Below are 13,963 nucleotides of genomic sequence, written 5' to 3'. Positions count from 1 at the left end.
GTACACACCCCTAGCCTTTCCCCTCCACTAGGTACCCACAAGGCAGTGGGGGCTGAAGCTGCCCAGCACCCCATCCTTGCCTTTCTCTGGAGAGGCCCAGGTGTGGCATTTCCTGGGAAGTGCCCCGCAACAGGCAGCCCCACCACACCATCCATCCCCAGCAGGGTGTAGTTCCAGAGCTTACCCAGGACCAGGAGGAACCTCCTCCATCCCCATAGTTCCTACCCCAATCCACAGGTGTTCTGGGAGCTGCTCTCCTCAGGCTGAGCGATGTTGCTCCACTGGCTCCCTAGAGCTGCCAGCTCAGCTCATAGGGTCTGGGCTTATACCCTGGCTGCCCAGCCCTCATCCAATCAGGTGCTGCCCCCCCGGGTCATGTGACAGCCTAATTGGGCCTGACCACACCTGCCAGCTGTTCCCCAGCCTGCTGAAACCTCTTAAAGTGGCAGGCACAACTTATGCTCTGCCACAGTAACGTTCAAAATAATAAAAAATGTAAAATGTGTCTATAAAACCTAGACCCTACAGCCAGCATTACTGAAATAACATTCTGTCTTTTGGCAACAGGTGCCGAATTGCTCACTTAAATCACCAGTGCTTATTTCTTCATTATTCTCCAGTCCTAGGGACAGAAGTTACACATAAACCACTTTAAGTGATCAGAAACTGATTTAAACCTGTAACAGAACAGAAATTCAATGAATAAAAAACAGTTTCAAAATGGCCAAAACTGGTTTGAGATAAAACTGTTTGAATGTAGTATCAGACTTAACTGATTTGGGTCAAACCAGTTTTTGGAACTTCTGTCCCAGATCCCTTCCTGGTTTGAGCTAAATCAGAGTCCCCCAGCATCCCAGTATGCTTTGCAGCCCTGTGCTGAGCTATGCTGTCTGCTTGGAGGGGGTTTATTCCCACTTCCTCCCTTCTCCCCACAGGGGACTGCAGCCGGAGTCTGCCTGGCTGAGGTAGAGCAGCCTCTGTCAGGGTCCAAGCCCCACTCACCGCTCCAACAACAGGGGCAGGGGTGTGGCCAGACGCCAGCCATCATGGTACTGCCACGTGCCTGCCTTGCCCAGGGCTGGGGCTAGGGCTGGGGCTGAGCCAGGCTGGCCCATGGGCACTGCTGAGGACGGGCGCAGAGGATCCAGCCTGGTCCAGCCTGGGCTGGGCCAGGTTGCGGGGGCAGGGCCCTTCCCACCTGGCTGCAGCTTGGGCTGGGGCTGCAGGTTTGTTCCTGGCTCTCTGTGCCCAGGCCAGGCTGTCATGGAGCCGCAGCTAGCTGGGAAGGGCCTTGCCCCCAATGGCCTGACCCCACACATGACTGGGCGGTAGGCATTGAGGGGTATAGGTTGTATAAGAGTAACAGAGTGGGGAAAAAAGATGGCAGGGGGGTAGCACTCTATGTTAAGGAACAGTATACATCTTCCGCCATTGAAGGCGGGGATGGAGGAGGGGAACACTGAGGCATTGTGGGTCAGGATCCAGGGGGGGCCAGGGGAAAAGGACTTGGTTGTGGGGGTCTACTACAGGCCTCCTCATCAGGATCAAGAGCTAGACGATGTATTCTCCAGGCAGCTAGCAGACGCCACACAGGCGAGGGAGGCGGTGGTCATGGGAGATCTAAACTACCCAGATATCTGCTGGGAGGAGCAGACAACCAAAACAAGCCGCTCATGGAGGTTCTTACACTGTGTGCAGGACCCCCACCTAACCCAGGTGGTGTCTAGTCCCACCAGGGGTAGTGCCTTGCTTGACCTGGTCTTAGCAACAGGGGATGATCTCGTGGGGAACATGCAAGTTCATGGTAGCCTGGGAAATAGTGACCATCACTTGGTCGAGTTCACTATCCAGCGAAGGGTGGGTAAAGTAACTAGTGGGGCTAAGGTGTTGGACTTCAGAAGGGCCAACTTTAGCAAGCTTAGAAGGCTAGTTAGTGAGGGGATGCAACTCAAGAACATAGAGCAAATGGGGGTCCACGAGGGTTGGAGGTATCTCAAGGGAGTGATCCTTGGGGCTCAAAAGGAGCCTATCCCATTATGTAGGAAGGGAGGTAAGGAGGCAAAAAAGCCCCCTTGGCTGAACAGGGAACTCCACGAGACTCTGGGGGCAAAGAAAGAAATGTATAGGTAATGGAAGCAGGGAGCAGCCACCAAGGAGGAATCTCTCTCCCTGGCGTGCTATTGTAGGGAATCAGTTAGACAGGCCAAAGAGGGGCTTGAGCTCAGGCTGGCTTCAACAATCAAGGACAATAAAAAGTCCTTCTTCAGGTATATAGTGGGCAAAAGGAAAGCTCAGAGCAACATAGGGCGCCTGCAGGACAAATCAGGACAGCTGGTGGTCGACGCGGGGAAAAAAGCAGAGCTCTTCAATGAGTTCTTCGCTTCAGTATTTCTATATACCGACCAAGCCAATTCCCCCACCTCGATCACTGACGGATGTCCACGTGGTACCAGTCCACCTAAGGTTAGTTCTGAAATAGTTAAGGAGCTCCTGGAGGAGCTGGATGGGTACAAGTCAGCAGGCCCAGATTACCTCCATCCACGGTTGCTGAAAGAATCGGCCAGTGTAACAGCCGAGCCGCTGACAGCTGTTCGAGCACTCGTGGTGCTCCGGCCAGGTCCCTGAAGACTAGAGAAGGGCAAACGTGGTGCCCATTTTCAAGAAAGGGAGAAGGGATGAGCCGGGTAACTTTAGACCAGTCACTCTTACCTCTATTCCTGGGAAAATGCTAGAGAAAATAATCAAAGAACACATTTGTGCAGGTCCAGCAGGGGAAACCAGCACAGGTTTGTCACAGGTAGATCCTGCCTGACAAACCTTGCAGCCTTCTATGACCAGGTCACACACTGCCTGGATGTGGGAGCCGAGGCTGATTTCATCTTCCTGGACTTTAGGAAGGCCTTCGACACAGTTTGGCACCCTATCCTCATTGGGAAGCTAGCAGACTGTGGAATGGACGCCTACACGGTCAGGTGGGTGGCCAACTGGCTTAGGGACTGCAACCAGAGAGTGGTGGTGGATGGTTCCTTCTTAGCCTGGAGGGAGGCGGGCAGTGGAGTCCCGCAGGATTTGGTCCTCGGACCGATATTATTTAATATCTTCATCAGCAATTTGGACGAGGGCGTGGAGAGCACCCTCTCCAAGTTCACAGATGATACCAAGTTATGGAGCAAAGTTAGTACACCGGAGGGCATGGATCAAATTCAGGCTATCCTGGACAGGTTGGATCAATGGGCAGAGAGAAATAGGACGCAATTTAATAACGATAAATGTAAGGTACTCCACCTGGGAAGGAAGAACCCCCAGCACACCTATAGATTGGGGACTGTCCTTCTCAGCAGCTCGGAGGCAGAGAGGGATCTTGAAGTCATAACTGACTCCAAGATGAACATGAGCCGGCAGTGTAACGAGGCCATCAACAAGACCAATCACACCTTGTCATGCATGCAGGTGCATGACTAATAGAAGAAAGGAGGTGATGCTCCCCCTCTATGCGGCACTGGTCAGGCTACAGTTGGAGTACTGTGTCCAGTTTTGGGCACCGCACTTCAAGAGGGACACGGGGAATCTTGAGAGGGTCCAGAGGAGGGCCACTCACATGATTAGTGGCCTTCATGATAGACCCTACGGAGGGAGATTGAGAGATCTGGATCTCTTCAGCCTTCACAAGAAATGGCCGAGGGGAGATCTTGTGACCGCCTATAAATTTATTAGGGGAGGTCAACAGGGAATAGGGGAAGCGCTGTTTACTAAGGCGCCCCAGGGAGTGACTAGGAATAACGGGTGTAAACTAGTTGAGAGTGGATTTAGGTTAGATATTAGGAAGAAATTTTTCACAGGAAGGGTGGCCAAGATCTGGAATGGGCTTCCAAGAGACATGGTGCTATCACCTAGCCTGGAGGTCTTCAAGAGGAGACTAGATAGTCACCTGGCTGGGGTCATCTGACCTTGGTCCTCTTTCCTGCCAGGGGCAGGGGGTCGGACAATGATCCATTGTGGTCCCTTCCGACTCTACAATCTATGAATCTATGACCCACCCCCAGCCAGCCCCTCCATGGCCACCCTCAGCAGCACCCGCAGCCAGCCCAGCTTAGCCCTGGACAAGGCAGGAAGATAGCAGAGTTGGCTCGGGCCAGGCCACAGGGGCAGGGCCCTTCCCAGGTGGCTGCAGCTCCATGACAGCCTGGCATGGTGCACATGGGCAGTGGCTGGCCAGGCAGTGGTCTGGAGGTGATGCCACTGCAGCTGCAGGCAGGTGCCTTGGCAACACAACTGGTTGCACAAGACAAGTCTTTTGTGCCTGTAGCTGCCCAGGCTGGCTCAGAAATGCCAGCAGGACCAGGAACTGCTCACCACAAGGGTTCATATGCTGACAGTCACCGCCACACTCCCTGCACAGTGCCTGCTTGTCTGGCTGTAGCTGCCACACAAGCCCCCACCTCGGGTGGCTGCCGGGCTCTAGGTCCACCAGCACCTCCAAGCCAACCTGGGCAGCCACAGGCACAAAGGACTCATCCCACATGGCCAGTCTGACTGCCAAGGCACCCACCCACAGCTGCATCACCTCCACACTGCTGCCTGGACAGTTACCACCCATGCACACCAGGCTGGGCTGTTATGGACCCACCACCAGCTAGGAAGGGCCTTGCGCCCTCGGCCCAACCTGGGCTGACCCCCCATGCCTTCCCTCAGCAGCACCTCCGCAGCTGTGGGGCTGGCCCAGCTCAGCCCCACAACTCCAGTCCCAGCCCTGGACAAGGAGGGAAGATGGTGGGACCATGACAGCCAGCTCTGGCCATGCCCCCCGTTGTGCGAGTGGCCAGCAGGGCAGAAAGCTGGGCAGACACCAGTTGATATCCCCATGCCTGTGCCCAAGGGGGAAGACAGGGGAATTTAATCCCTCTCCCTGTCCTCACTTTGCCTGAGGCACTGCCCTGGCTGGTGTCTGGCCATGCCCCCCCACTTGGGGACAAACCTGCCAAGGGCTGCTTCCCACTTCCCCTTCTAGGCACACCCTGGCTAGGGTCCCTGCAGGCCAGGGTGGGGGTTTAAATCCCTCCCTAATCATACTCAGCAGAGTGCCAGGGCCTGAGCATGTCCCTCACCGCCCCCCACAGGTCAGCTTCCCTCCAGCCATTGCAGCTGTTGCCAAACGGAAAGGAGGACTCACTCTAGTGCCCTCCAGCTTCTAACCTGAGCCACTGTAGACATATGGCTGCATTTCCAGAATCAAAACCAATTGTCTACTTACTTGTAAATTGGTTCAATATACGCAGGTTAAACTAGCCTGCAAAGACTGAATCACTTCAGGCTCAGGCTTTTAGAATGTCTGTACGTAGTTCAGAAGTCTTGAGTCACTAGCTCCAGCTCCCTTTTGACACCCCTCACTCAGAGTAGAATTCTCAATTAGCTTCAGTGAAGACTATAACCAGCCCAGAGAAAGATCAGGACAGCCCCCATTTTACAGCTTCTAAAAGTATACTGGATGGTTTTGTAAAAAGTGAGAAATGGGGGCCTCAACCAAACTTTTCCTGGGCCAGTTCCACTTTCCAATGTGACTACTGTGAAATGATGTTATAACATGGAGCATGCTGGGGCACTGTAACAGAGTAGGTGCTAGCAACCCAAAACTTATACAGACCTAAAAGAAAACAAAAAAAGGGGGGAGAAGGGGACTAGCAGATTCTGAAAACTCCTCTATCTAGTCACTGATCATTTAATTATTAATGCTACTTTGAAGCACTCTCAGATGTGCTTAGTGAAAAATTAAACAACAGTAGTTAAAGACAATTTTAAAAAATCCTTTCTAATACAGATTAGCAAACTCCAGAAAAATCATTTGCCCCCAACCATCCTGACTTTTGCTTTAAGCTTCATATTTCTGTCAAAATGACTGAAATAACTAGGGGTACACCAATATCGATTTTTTGAGCTGCTACCAATGGCTGATTATTAACAAGCCATATCAGCTGATACCTATTCGACTGCGAATACACAGCCCGACAACTTGGAAAGCAGCTTCCAGCTGGTAAGTCTGTTGAGGGACAAAGGGCAGGGGGATTGAAGAGGTGGGGGGACGCAGATCAAGGCTGCTATGGTGAGGGAGGAGCGGGGCTTGGGCTGCCATTACCCAGCCAGAGTGGGGCAGGGCATGGGAAAGAGCCACAAGTGGCTGGTCCAGGGGGCACAGGGAGGAGGTGGGTCAGCTCCGCCTGCATCTGTGCACAGGTTGTTGGTGGGCTGCCACTACCCACTCAGACATGGCATTTATTGGCGACATTAAAATCAGCCAAAAAAGCCAATTGCCAATAATGTCAATTTTCCTTTTATCAATGTCAATACAATATGGACTGATGCACTGGTGTGCCTCCAGAAATAACCACTACAAATAGCAAAAGATTTTAATGAAAGAATGTCCTATACTGTACAACATCAATACTTCTTCAGCTAAATGTTTTGTTCTCTGATGTAATTCTTACAGGTAGTCTCAACTGAACTTGACATGCACTTTTTTCCTACAGCTCGCTTAGACAGTGTTTTGCAAACCTGAGATAACAGGAATGAAGATTCTAGTGATTTGTTGTTGGTAAATTGTTTTGGAGATGTTTCAGTAATATTAGTTAATTGTGTTGTATCAGTAGATAATGAAATGCACATGTCTTTCAGAAAGCCACTAAGTGACCTTTTTTATTTGAATACCTAATATTTTTAACCTTTAAATGGGCTGCATAGTAAATTTTTATTTAAATACAGCGTCCTAGAGATGTCTAAAATAATCCGATTTCCAAATTTTAAATAAATACAAATTGTTACATTTAATGAAAATAAATCAAATATTATTTTGTCAAAAAGATCCATTTCTGAATGTGAGGCTTGCAGATGCATACTTACTTAGATCTAAAAATTTTCTTATACATCCTTTGTAATTTTTACCTTTTGATCAGGCAGGTTGAAAAGAAATTCCCTGTCAAAACGACCAGGTCTCCTGAGTGCAGGGTCTATAGAATCAAGTCTGTTTGTAGCACCAATTACAACTATTTCTCCTCTATTATCCAGTCCATCCATGAGGGCAAGTAAGGTAGACACTATAGAACTAGAAGAAAGTTTGCAAACAATCCATTGGGAACATTTTAAAACATTCTTTTTTTCTGTTACTCTAAAAGTTACAAAATTAACACTTCATATTGTTACTGACATCTTTAATTCTCAGAGCCTTTACCCATATAATCTAAGTAAACTTGCAAGTTGCATGACCCCAAAAAACCTGGCAGATTCTGGGATCTTTATAATTTTGGAGAAACTGAGTTTGGGAAGCTACTGACCAAAGCTCCCTACAGGCCTCTTCCACTGGCCAGTATATAAATTGTGTGTGCACTTTTGGGGGAAGGCAATATTTGCTTGAGAGGGGAGGAAGAAGCTGCAGTGGCACAAAAAAGAGCCTCAGACTTGAACAGCTAACAGCAATAACCAGTGCATCAGGAAAACAGAACATAATTTGGGACAAGAGTGGTAGAATATTTCTTTCAAAAATGAGCTGCTGCAAAAAAAATGAGGATACAAATAGCACGCTAACACAAAAAAATATGAATTTAGGAATAATCTAACCACAAATATAGAAAAGTAGAAAAGAAAGTATTAAATTAACAAGACAGTGAACTGCTTAACCATACCAACAAATTACAACTGATTTTTCTGTTTTGCTGGCTAACAACACTTGTGTACTCAACATTTTTACTAAAATATTCTCTTTCAAGAATATTTCAGACAAAGGCACAAACTACATGCTGTACATTTAGAGATGCAGCACTCAACTCATTACCAAGAGAGGAACAACAATGTTTAAGGTTCTCCCTATCCTAGGTGTTTCAGTTGAAACAGCCTGGGGCCTATTCGGTGCCTGTGGAAGGTTTTCATTTCAACGCACCATGGGATCCAATCTCAATAACTGCACGACCCGCCACACCACATGGGTACAGAAGGAGGCGCAACTGGGGAGTTCAGGGATCAGATACCAGTTATGCCATACATGGCAGTGCAGGGAGAGGCTGGTTATGATCCCAGGTTCTCCCTGCACCTACAACTTGAAGATCAGGCAAAAACAGGTCCAAGGCCTGGGCCAACAATCAGCTGATTGTTAGCTCGAGCCAGAGATCGCACCAGGGTCTGTAACTGGCCCCAACAGGGTCCCCAGCCAGGGTTGACAATCAGTCAGTCAGCCTGGTAGGGAATATACTAGGGCCAGTTCCAGACCCCAGACACAAACCCCAGCCTGATCAGGCAACCAGCTGATTGTCAACTAGGCCGCACATTCAATTTAAGGCTCCATTACAAACCAGCAATTAACTCATGCGTCATGGCATAAATGTTACATGTAAAAGGGGCTTAAGTTAGGACACCCTGCCTGGGCCACTGCCTAGAGGCCACAGCAATGTTCAGCATTTCTTCTGTTGTAGCCACATACACCCACATTCCTAGGATCTTGAGAAGGTAGCATTCTGTATTTTATCTGCTAGGGGAATCCTTGTTTAGTCATAAAAAGGACTTTTAAAGCCCTTTTACATGACTCTGGCCTCTTTGGTATAAAGGAGGGAGGCAGAACAGGAAATGAGGATCTTGCACCCAATCTTAACTTAAATATATCTAATGTGCTACTTTAAGTTTACCCAGATAAAAGCTTACCCCCTCTGAAATGCATTTAAAATGTTACCTGTGAATCTGGTCTTGTCTACTAGACCGAACTGGGGCCAACCCATCTATTTCATCAAAGAAGATTATAGAGGGCCTCATCAAGTATGCCTAGTATGGAGAAGGAAAAAAAAAGTAGTAGCTGTTTATTCAGTTCTGGGATGGTTTAGTCAGGAATGATTAGACCTTGAGCAGGGGGGCTGAACTAAATTACCTCGTTAGGTCCCTTCCAGCCCTTTTTTCCTATGATCCTATAAACTAAGGTGCTGTTTTAATGATCTGACAACCATCCTATATTTGCCTTTGCTTAAGGAAATCTGCTTAAGGAAACAGTGCCTCAGTTGTTCTGGCATTTGAGCAAGTGATGCCAGGAAGGCATTAATATACAACATGAGGCCCTTGTCATTGGATGTCTGGATTCTTAAATGTTTCACCAATCCCAACTAACCATATTTTAAAACTTTTTCTTTTTTTTCTTCTTATTGAACATAAAAAAAAAACTTGAAGTAAGTACTCAAACAAAAATAACAGAGGAAAAATATTAGAGGAATGAATAAAAATAACAGGAAACTGAAATGTAAAATTTACTTCCGAGAGATGGGAAAATGATCTCCAGACTCACTGTTCTTTCATAACCTGTAATATATACAGTTCTCAGACTTACATAAAGATACTTCTATTAATATCATGAACCATTTTCTTATATTATGCTCAGAGTTCATTTCCAATATCTCAGGAATTTGCACTTGCATTACCTATAATAACTCATCTGATGCTAGATTACTTCTCAATTATTACATAAGTGTAAACTTTTTTATTTGGGGACTTAGTGTTGGGTTTATTTTGTTCTAAAGTAACATGATCCTCTTTCTATAATAGTTTCCATTTGAGAAAAAGTATTTACAACATGGCTGAGTGATAGCAGGGCTTTACCTTTAAAAAAAGGTATACCAGCTTTACTCAGAACTGCAAAGCAAGGGGAAACAAACATTATTTTTACATTTAAGGCTCTTTTAGGATTCATAAAGATAGCCTCCAATATTTGGCTTCTCTGTAAATTATTTCTTGCATAAAATAAAAACAGAAAATCTTAGCATTTGCCTAAATATGAAAGCAGAGTTGTGCCGATGTTGAACATGTTCAAAAATCCCATCTTTAACATCCAGATCTCTCTTTTGCTAGAGAATTATGGTGAACTTTGGAAGAGTAGGAACATGCCTTCACTTCAGAGAAGGGTTAGGAGTTCTGCATCTCAGCTTAGCTACTGAGAGAAATAAAAAATAAGAACTACGGTCACTTAATTCCACCATCTGGGCCTGGGAGACCATAGCTTTCACCTCTCTATGATATCCCAGGATCCTCATTTCTCTCTAGACTGACACATCCACCAAGCACAAAAGGTGTATATAAAATACAAGCAGAGTATTTTAAGAGCTCTTTAAGGTTACATATAGAAGCAAAATACATGTTTTCTTTTGTTTTGCAGCCTGCCGTTAAATAAAAATGTACTTTCTTATTTTCCAATAGCATCTTTTCGTGACTGACTACACTCTCTCCTACCTTATAGCCTTTCCTGTAAAACAGTAAGTAATCACAAGTCTTTGTCCTCTTATAGAAAGCATCATTTCTTTCCTATTATATTTGTTTAATTTTTTTTCAGTGGTTCTCACCCTTTTTAAACTCAAGGCAGTCCTCATTAGACCCCAGGCACCCCTCATAAGTGTCAACTCAACTTTCACACATTTCTCAACTATAGAAAAATAATAGAGCAGTTTTGTTGCAAGGAACTTAGAACACAACAGATCAGAATATTTTTGACACAATGGATTCCTATTTTAAATTTCTGAGTTTATCTTGAGAATCATGTGGTGGTGTTTGCACATCTAATGCTGCTAATATTATGTAACACCCTTAAAAGGATCCTGCATCAGCCTGGTTGAGAATTCTGATTTAAAGGGAAATTTTAGCATCCGAAATCTACATTGGTGCAAAGAGACTAGATTTCACTATTCACCTGAATCTCTCATTGCCATCATTCTCCCAACCCAAATGGGTAAAAGAGTGATCGTACTAAAATACATGAGGCATACACACATCAAGATATAATCCTAAATTATTCTCTTTTTACAGCTGTATTTCAATGCTTTAGCTAAGTACCACCTCAATGATTCAAAGAGTTCTTTAGCAAATGCTTATCTCATTTGTTTTTCAAATAAAACCTGTCCTGTTTGTTCTTAGATAAAATGTAAAATAATTTCACCAGTATTTCCTCTACTTTTTCTTCTAACTTTAAAATGCTAGCAATTTCCTCTCGCTGGCCACGTTTACATGAGATACTAACCACACAACAGCTCATTACTACTGCGCAGTAGCGCTACATGGCATGAAGCATGACGTGACGCTACCACGCAGTAGTAATAACCTACTGAGCAGTCAGTGTCGCCTAAAAGCAATTTGGTGACACTACTGTGCAGTAACTCCAGTTATTGTGCAACCATTTAGTACTTGTTTATAAATGACTAAATGACTGCACAATCAGTGTCCTGCGTACATGCGGCCACTACAACATAACTCTGCAAGTTTCTTTTTAGTTGCAAATAATTCTGGCACAAGGAGCACTACAATGAAAAGCATTTTATATACAAGTTGTACAAGAAATAGGTGAACATTTTCTTCTAACCTGATCAAAAAGGAGACGAAGCTGACGTTCAGATTCTCCAACCCACTTGCTCAGACAGTCTGCTCCTTTCCTCATAAAGAAAGCCACCTTTTTGTCTCCTTGGCTGCATTCATTAGCTAGAGCTCTAGCTACCAATGTTTTACCTGTTCCAGGAGGACCATAGAACAAACAGCCCCTGAAGATAAATGAATTAACATTACAGTCAAACTTATTTTACATATATTGGAAAACTCCACGATAAATTTTATATTAAAGTGATCTCAAAGATTTTATAGGATCTAGCTAAACTAAGAAGAAATGAAACAATCCTGTTTAGCTGAGTCTTACACACTGTTGTAATTTTTGTGCTAGCTTCAAATTTGTGTTATATTTGTATCCACCCATGCAAATATGCTTTTCACAACATGACAAAATCCAGGTTGTGTCATGCTTTCAAATTCTATACCTTTGCTTTGTAAAGCACAAGGGACAAGAGCATACTAGGGGTGGTTTTACCTTTGGTAAATCCCTTCAACAAATATTAAACCACAAGAAAGAACTGAGTTAATCCTTTGGTTGTCTGTTTTTTTAAGAGAAGTATGTTCTTAATATGCAGCTTTCATAAAATAACTCTTTCAAATCCCCAAATTACAAAGGTCCAATAAAAATACTTATCCATTAAGAATTAAAAACAAAATGCAAAAGTTACTTTAAAGTTCAATTCCATAAAAAAAAAAGTGATATTAAATTCGACTTTAGGGTTGCTGTTAAATAAACCCAAATACTTTGAAATGTAAAACAATGAAAGAATGAAAAACCTTAAGTCTAGTTTAACAAAGCACTTTGACATTCTTTTCAAGTGAATCAGATTTTTTAGTAGCTTTTCTATGAAGTAAACATGCCCTTTGTTCATGTTTGTGTTCTCTTCTTTCTTTACAAGTAAGCTTTAGTATTGTTAGCATGATAAGAAGAATACAGCCGTAGATTCTGGCCTGTCTTTTAAGAATAACAGCGTTGTCAACTAAGTTCTCCTTGCAGAAAAACATAAGAACTTCCACTTATTGGGTCAGATTATAGGTCCACCTTGCTCAGAATCTTGTGTCACACTATCTAGGTGTTTTGGTTTTTTTCAATCTAGTATACCCTACCCAGTTTTTCCACCACTACAGTTAATCTAAAACAGTCTTTCCTATGTCAGATATTCTTTGGATGGCACCTAAATTAAGAAATTTTCCTCCCCTGCTCTCCTCCCCCCAAGAAAATTCTTCCGTATCAAGAGATCTATGCTGGTTTAACCAAATCCCCAAACAAAATTAGTAAATAGGGAAAAATCTTCTGCGATTTGTCTCCCTCCATATCCTACTGCCAAATTAATTTCTTTCCCATTGCTTCAACCCTGTCATGCCTGAGGAATCATTTCAGACTTTTTATTCCCCTGGGCATGAAATCTGTCCTTGTATCAAGGCCCTGCATCATATACAGTCTTGCTAGCTTAATTTTCTAAGCCAGTCTCTTTCAATGTCACCTCAACCCTGCTGACAAACATTTAATAACCTTTTATCTTCTTTCTTCCATGTCATTATGATCCTCCTTAGGACTGAAACGCTCTTCTAAAATAAATTTGTGACGCTCCAACCCTAACTTCTATAGCAAAGTTAAAATTGAATTATAACTCCACAGACAGGCGTACCTCCCTCCCACAAGTTAAGGGGCTAAATTCTACAATCCCCATCTTTAACTTGCCTATCAAAACAGTGTTTGTTATTCCTCCCTCGCTTGTCCATCAATTTATTTACACTCTTCAGGGAAAGGACTAGTCTTCTATGCATTTTCTTCCTCAGTATTCTTGAGGATAAAATGAAACTAAAAATAGCAAGAATAATAAAACCACCTACCTTGGTGGCTGAATTTTGAATTTTTCAAAGATTTCAGGATAGAGAAGAGGAAACACTACCATTTCCTTTAGGGCGTGAATATGATGACTCAATCCACCTATACTATCAAAACGTACCTAAAAAAACAAAATACGTAAAGCAGCAACTTTCCACAATATAACTTTTAATATTGAAAAATTACGTATCTGTTTAACTGTAGAAGGCTATAAATCATATTCAAATAAGAGCTCACTGACTTCTACCAGGGCAATTTTTAGATTTAACAAGCAATGGAAAACTATACTTTGAAGGAGAAGTTCTTTCACTCCTTCCCCTCCCCCACTTATGTATTAAACTAGATGTAAAAGATGAAAAGTGGCTCAAAATTGCTGAACAAAGTACAAGGTAAGGATAGTGAATCAAGAATAATTCTACATTCACTTAAACTTTACTGATTCTCTACTTCAAAGGTATGACTACCAAAGAAGTCCGACTAGAACCTACCGATCTGTCAACAATCATAGGATCTACATCTGCCAAACTTGCACCAACTTTCACTCGTTCTCGTAGGATTCCACTGGCTAAATCTTCTGCTCTGAAGTTCAAAGGAAGACATCTATTTGACAGAAAGCAAGCATACAAATAATATCAATTTAGCCAGTAATACAAGAATTACAAGTGAGTAACACAATGATTAATGGCTGCTGAAATTGTCAGAACATTAAAGTCATTATTTGGAAACCAG

The 13,963-nt window shown here is 44.0% G+C and overlaps 1 protein-coding gene across 2 annotated transcripts in view; it reads right to left on the bottom strand.

Annotated features, from left to right (window-relative positions):
* The window catches only part of ATAD2B (ATPase family AAA domain containing 2B), a 138,734-nt gene that overhangs the window by 72,206 nt on the left and 52,565 nt on the right, over positions 1–13,963 (bottom strand). For both annotated transcript variants that reach the window (XM_014601590.3, XM_019481442.2), the window contains exons 10-14: positions 13,723–13,834; positions 13,240–13,355; positions 11,366–11,540; positions 8,708–8,796; positions 6,934–7,093 (exon numbers count right to left, since the gene is read on the bottom strand). In XM_014601590.3, the coding sequence (XP_014457076.1) occupies positions 6,934–7,093; positions 8,708–8,796; positions 11,366–11,540; positions 13,240–13,355; positions 13,723–13,834 (652 nt within the window). The remainder of the gene's footprint in view (positions 1–6,933; positions 7,094–8,707; positions 8,797–11,365; positions 11,541–13,239; positions 13,356–13,722; positions 13,835–13,963) is intronic.

The sequence above is a fragment of the Alligator mississippiensis genome, chromosome 1, assembly GCF_030867095.1.
Source record: "Alligator mississippiensis isolate rAllMis1 chromosome 1, rAllMis1, whole genome shotgun sequence".
NCBI lineage: Eukaryota > Metazoa > Chordata > Crocodylia > Alligatoridae > Alligator > Alligator mississippiensis.
This window is presented reverse-complemented; position numbering and strand designations above follow the sequence as displayed.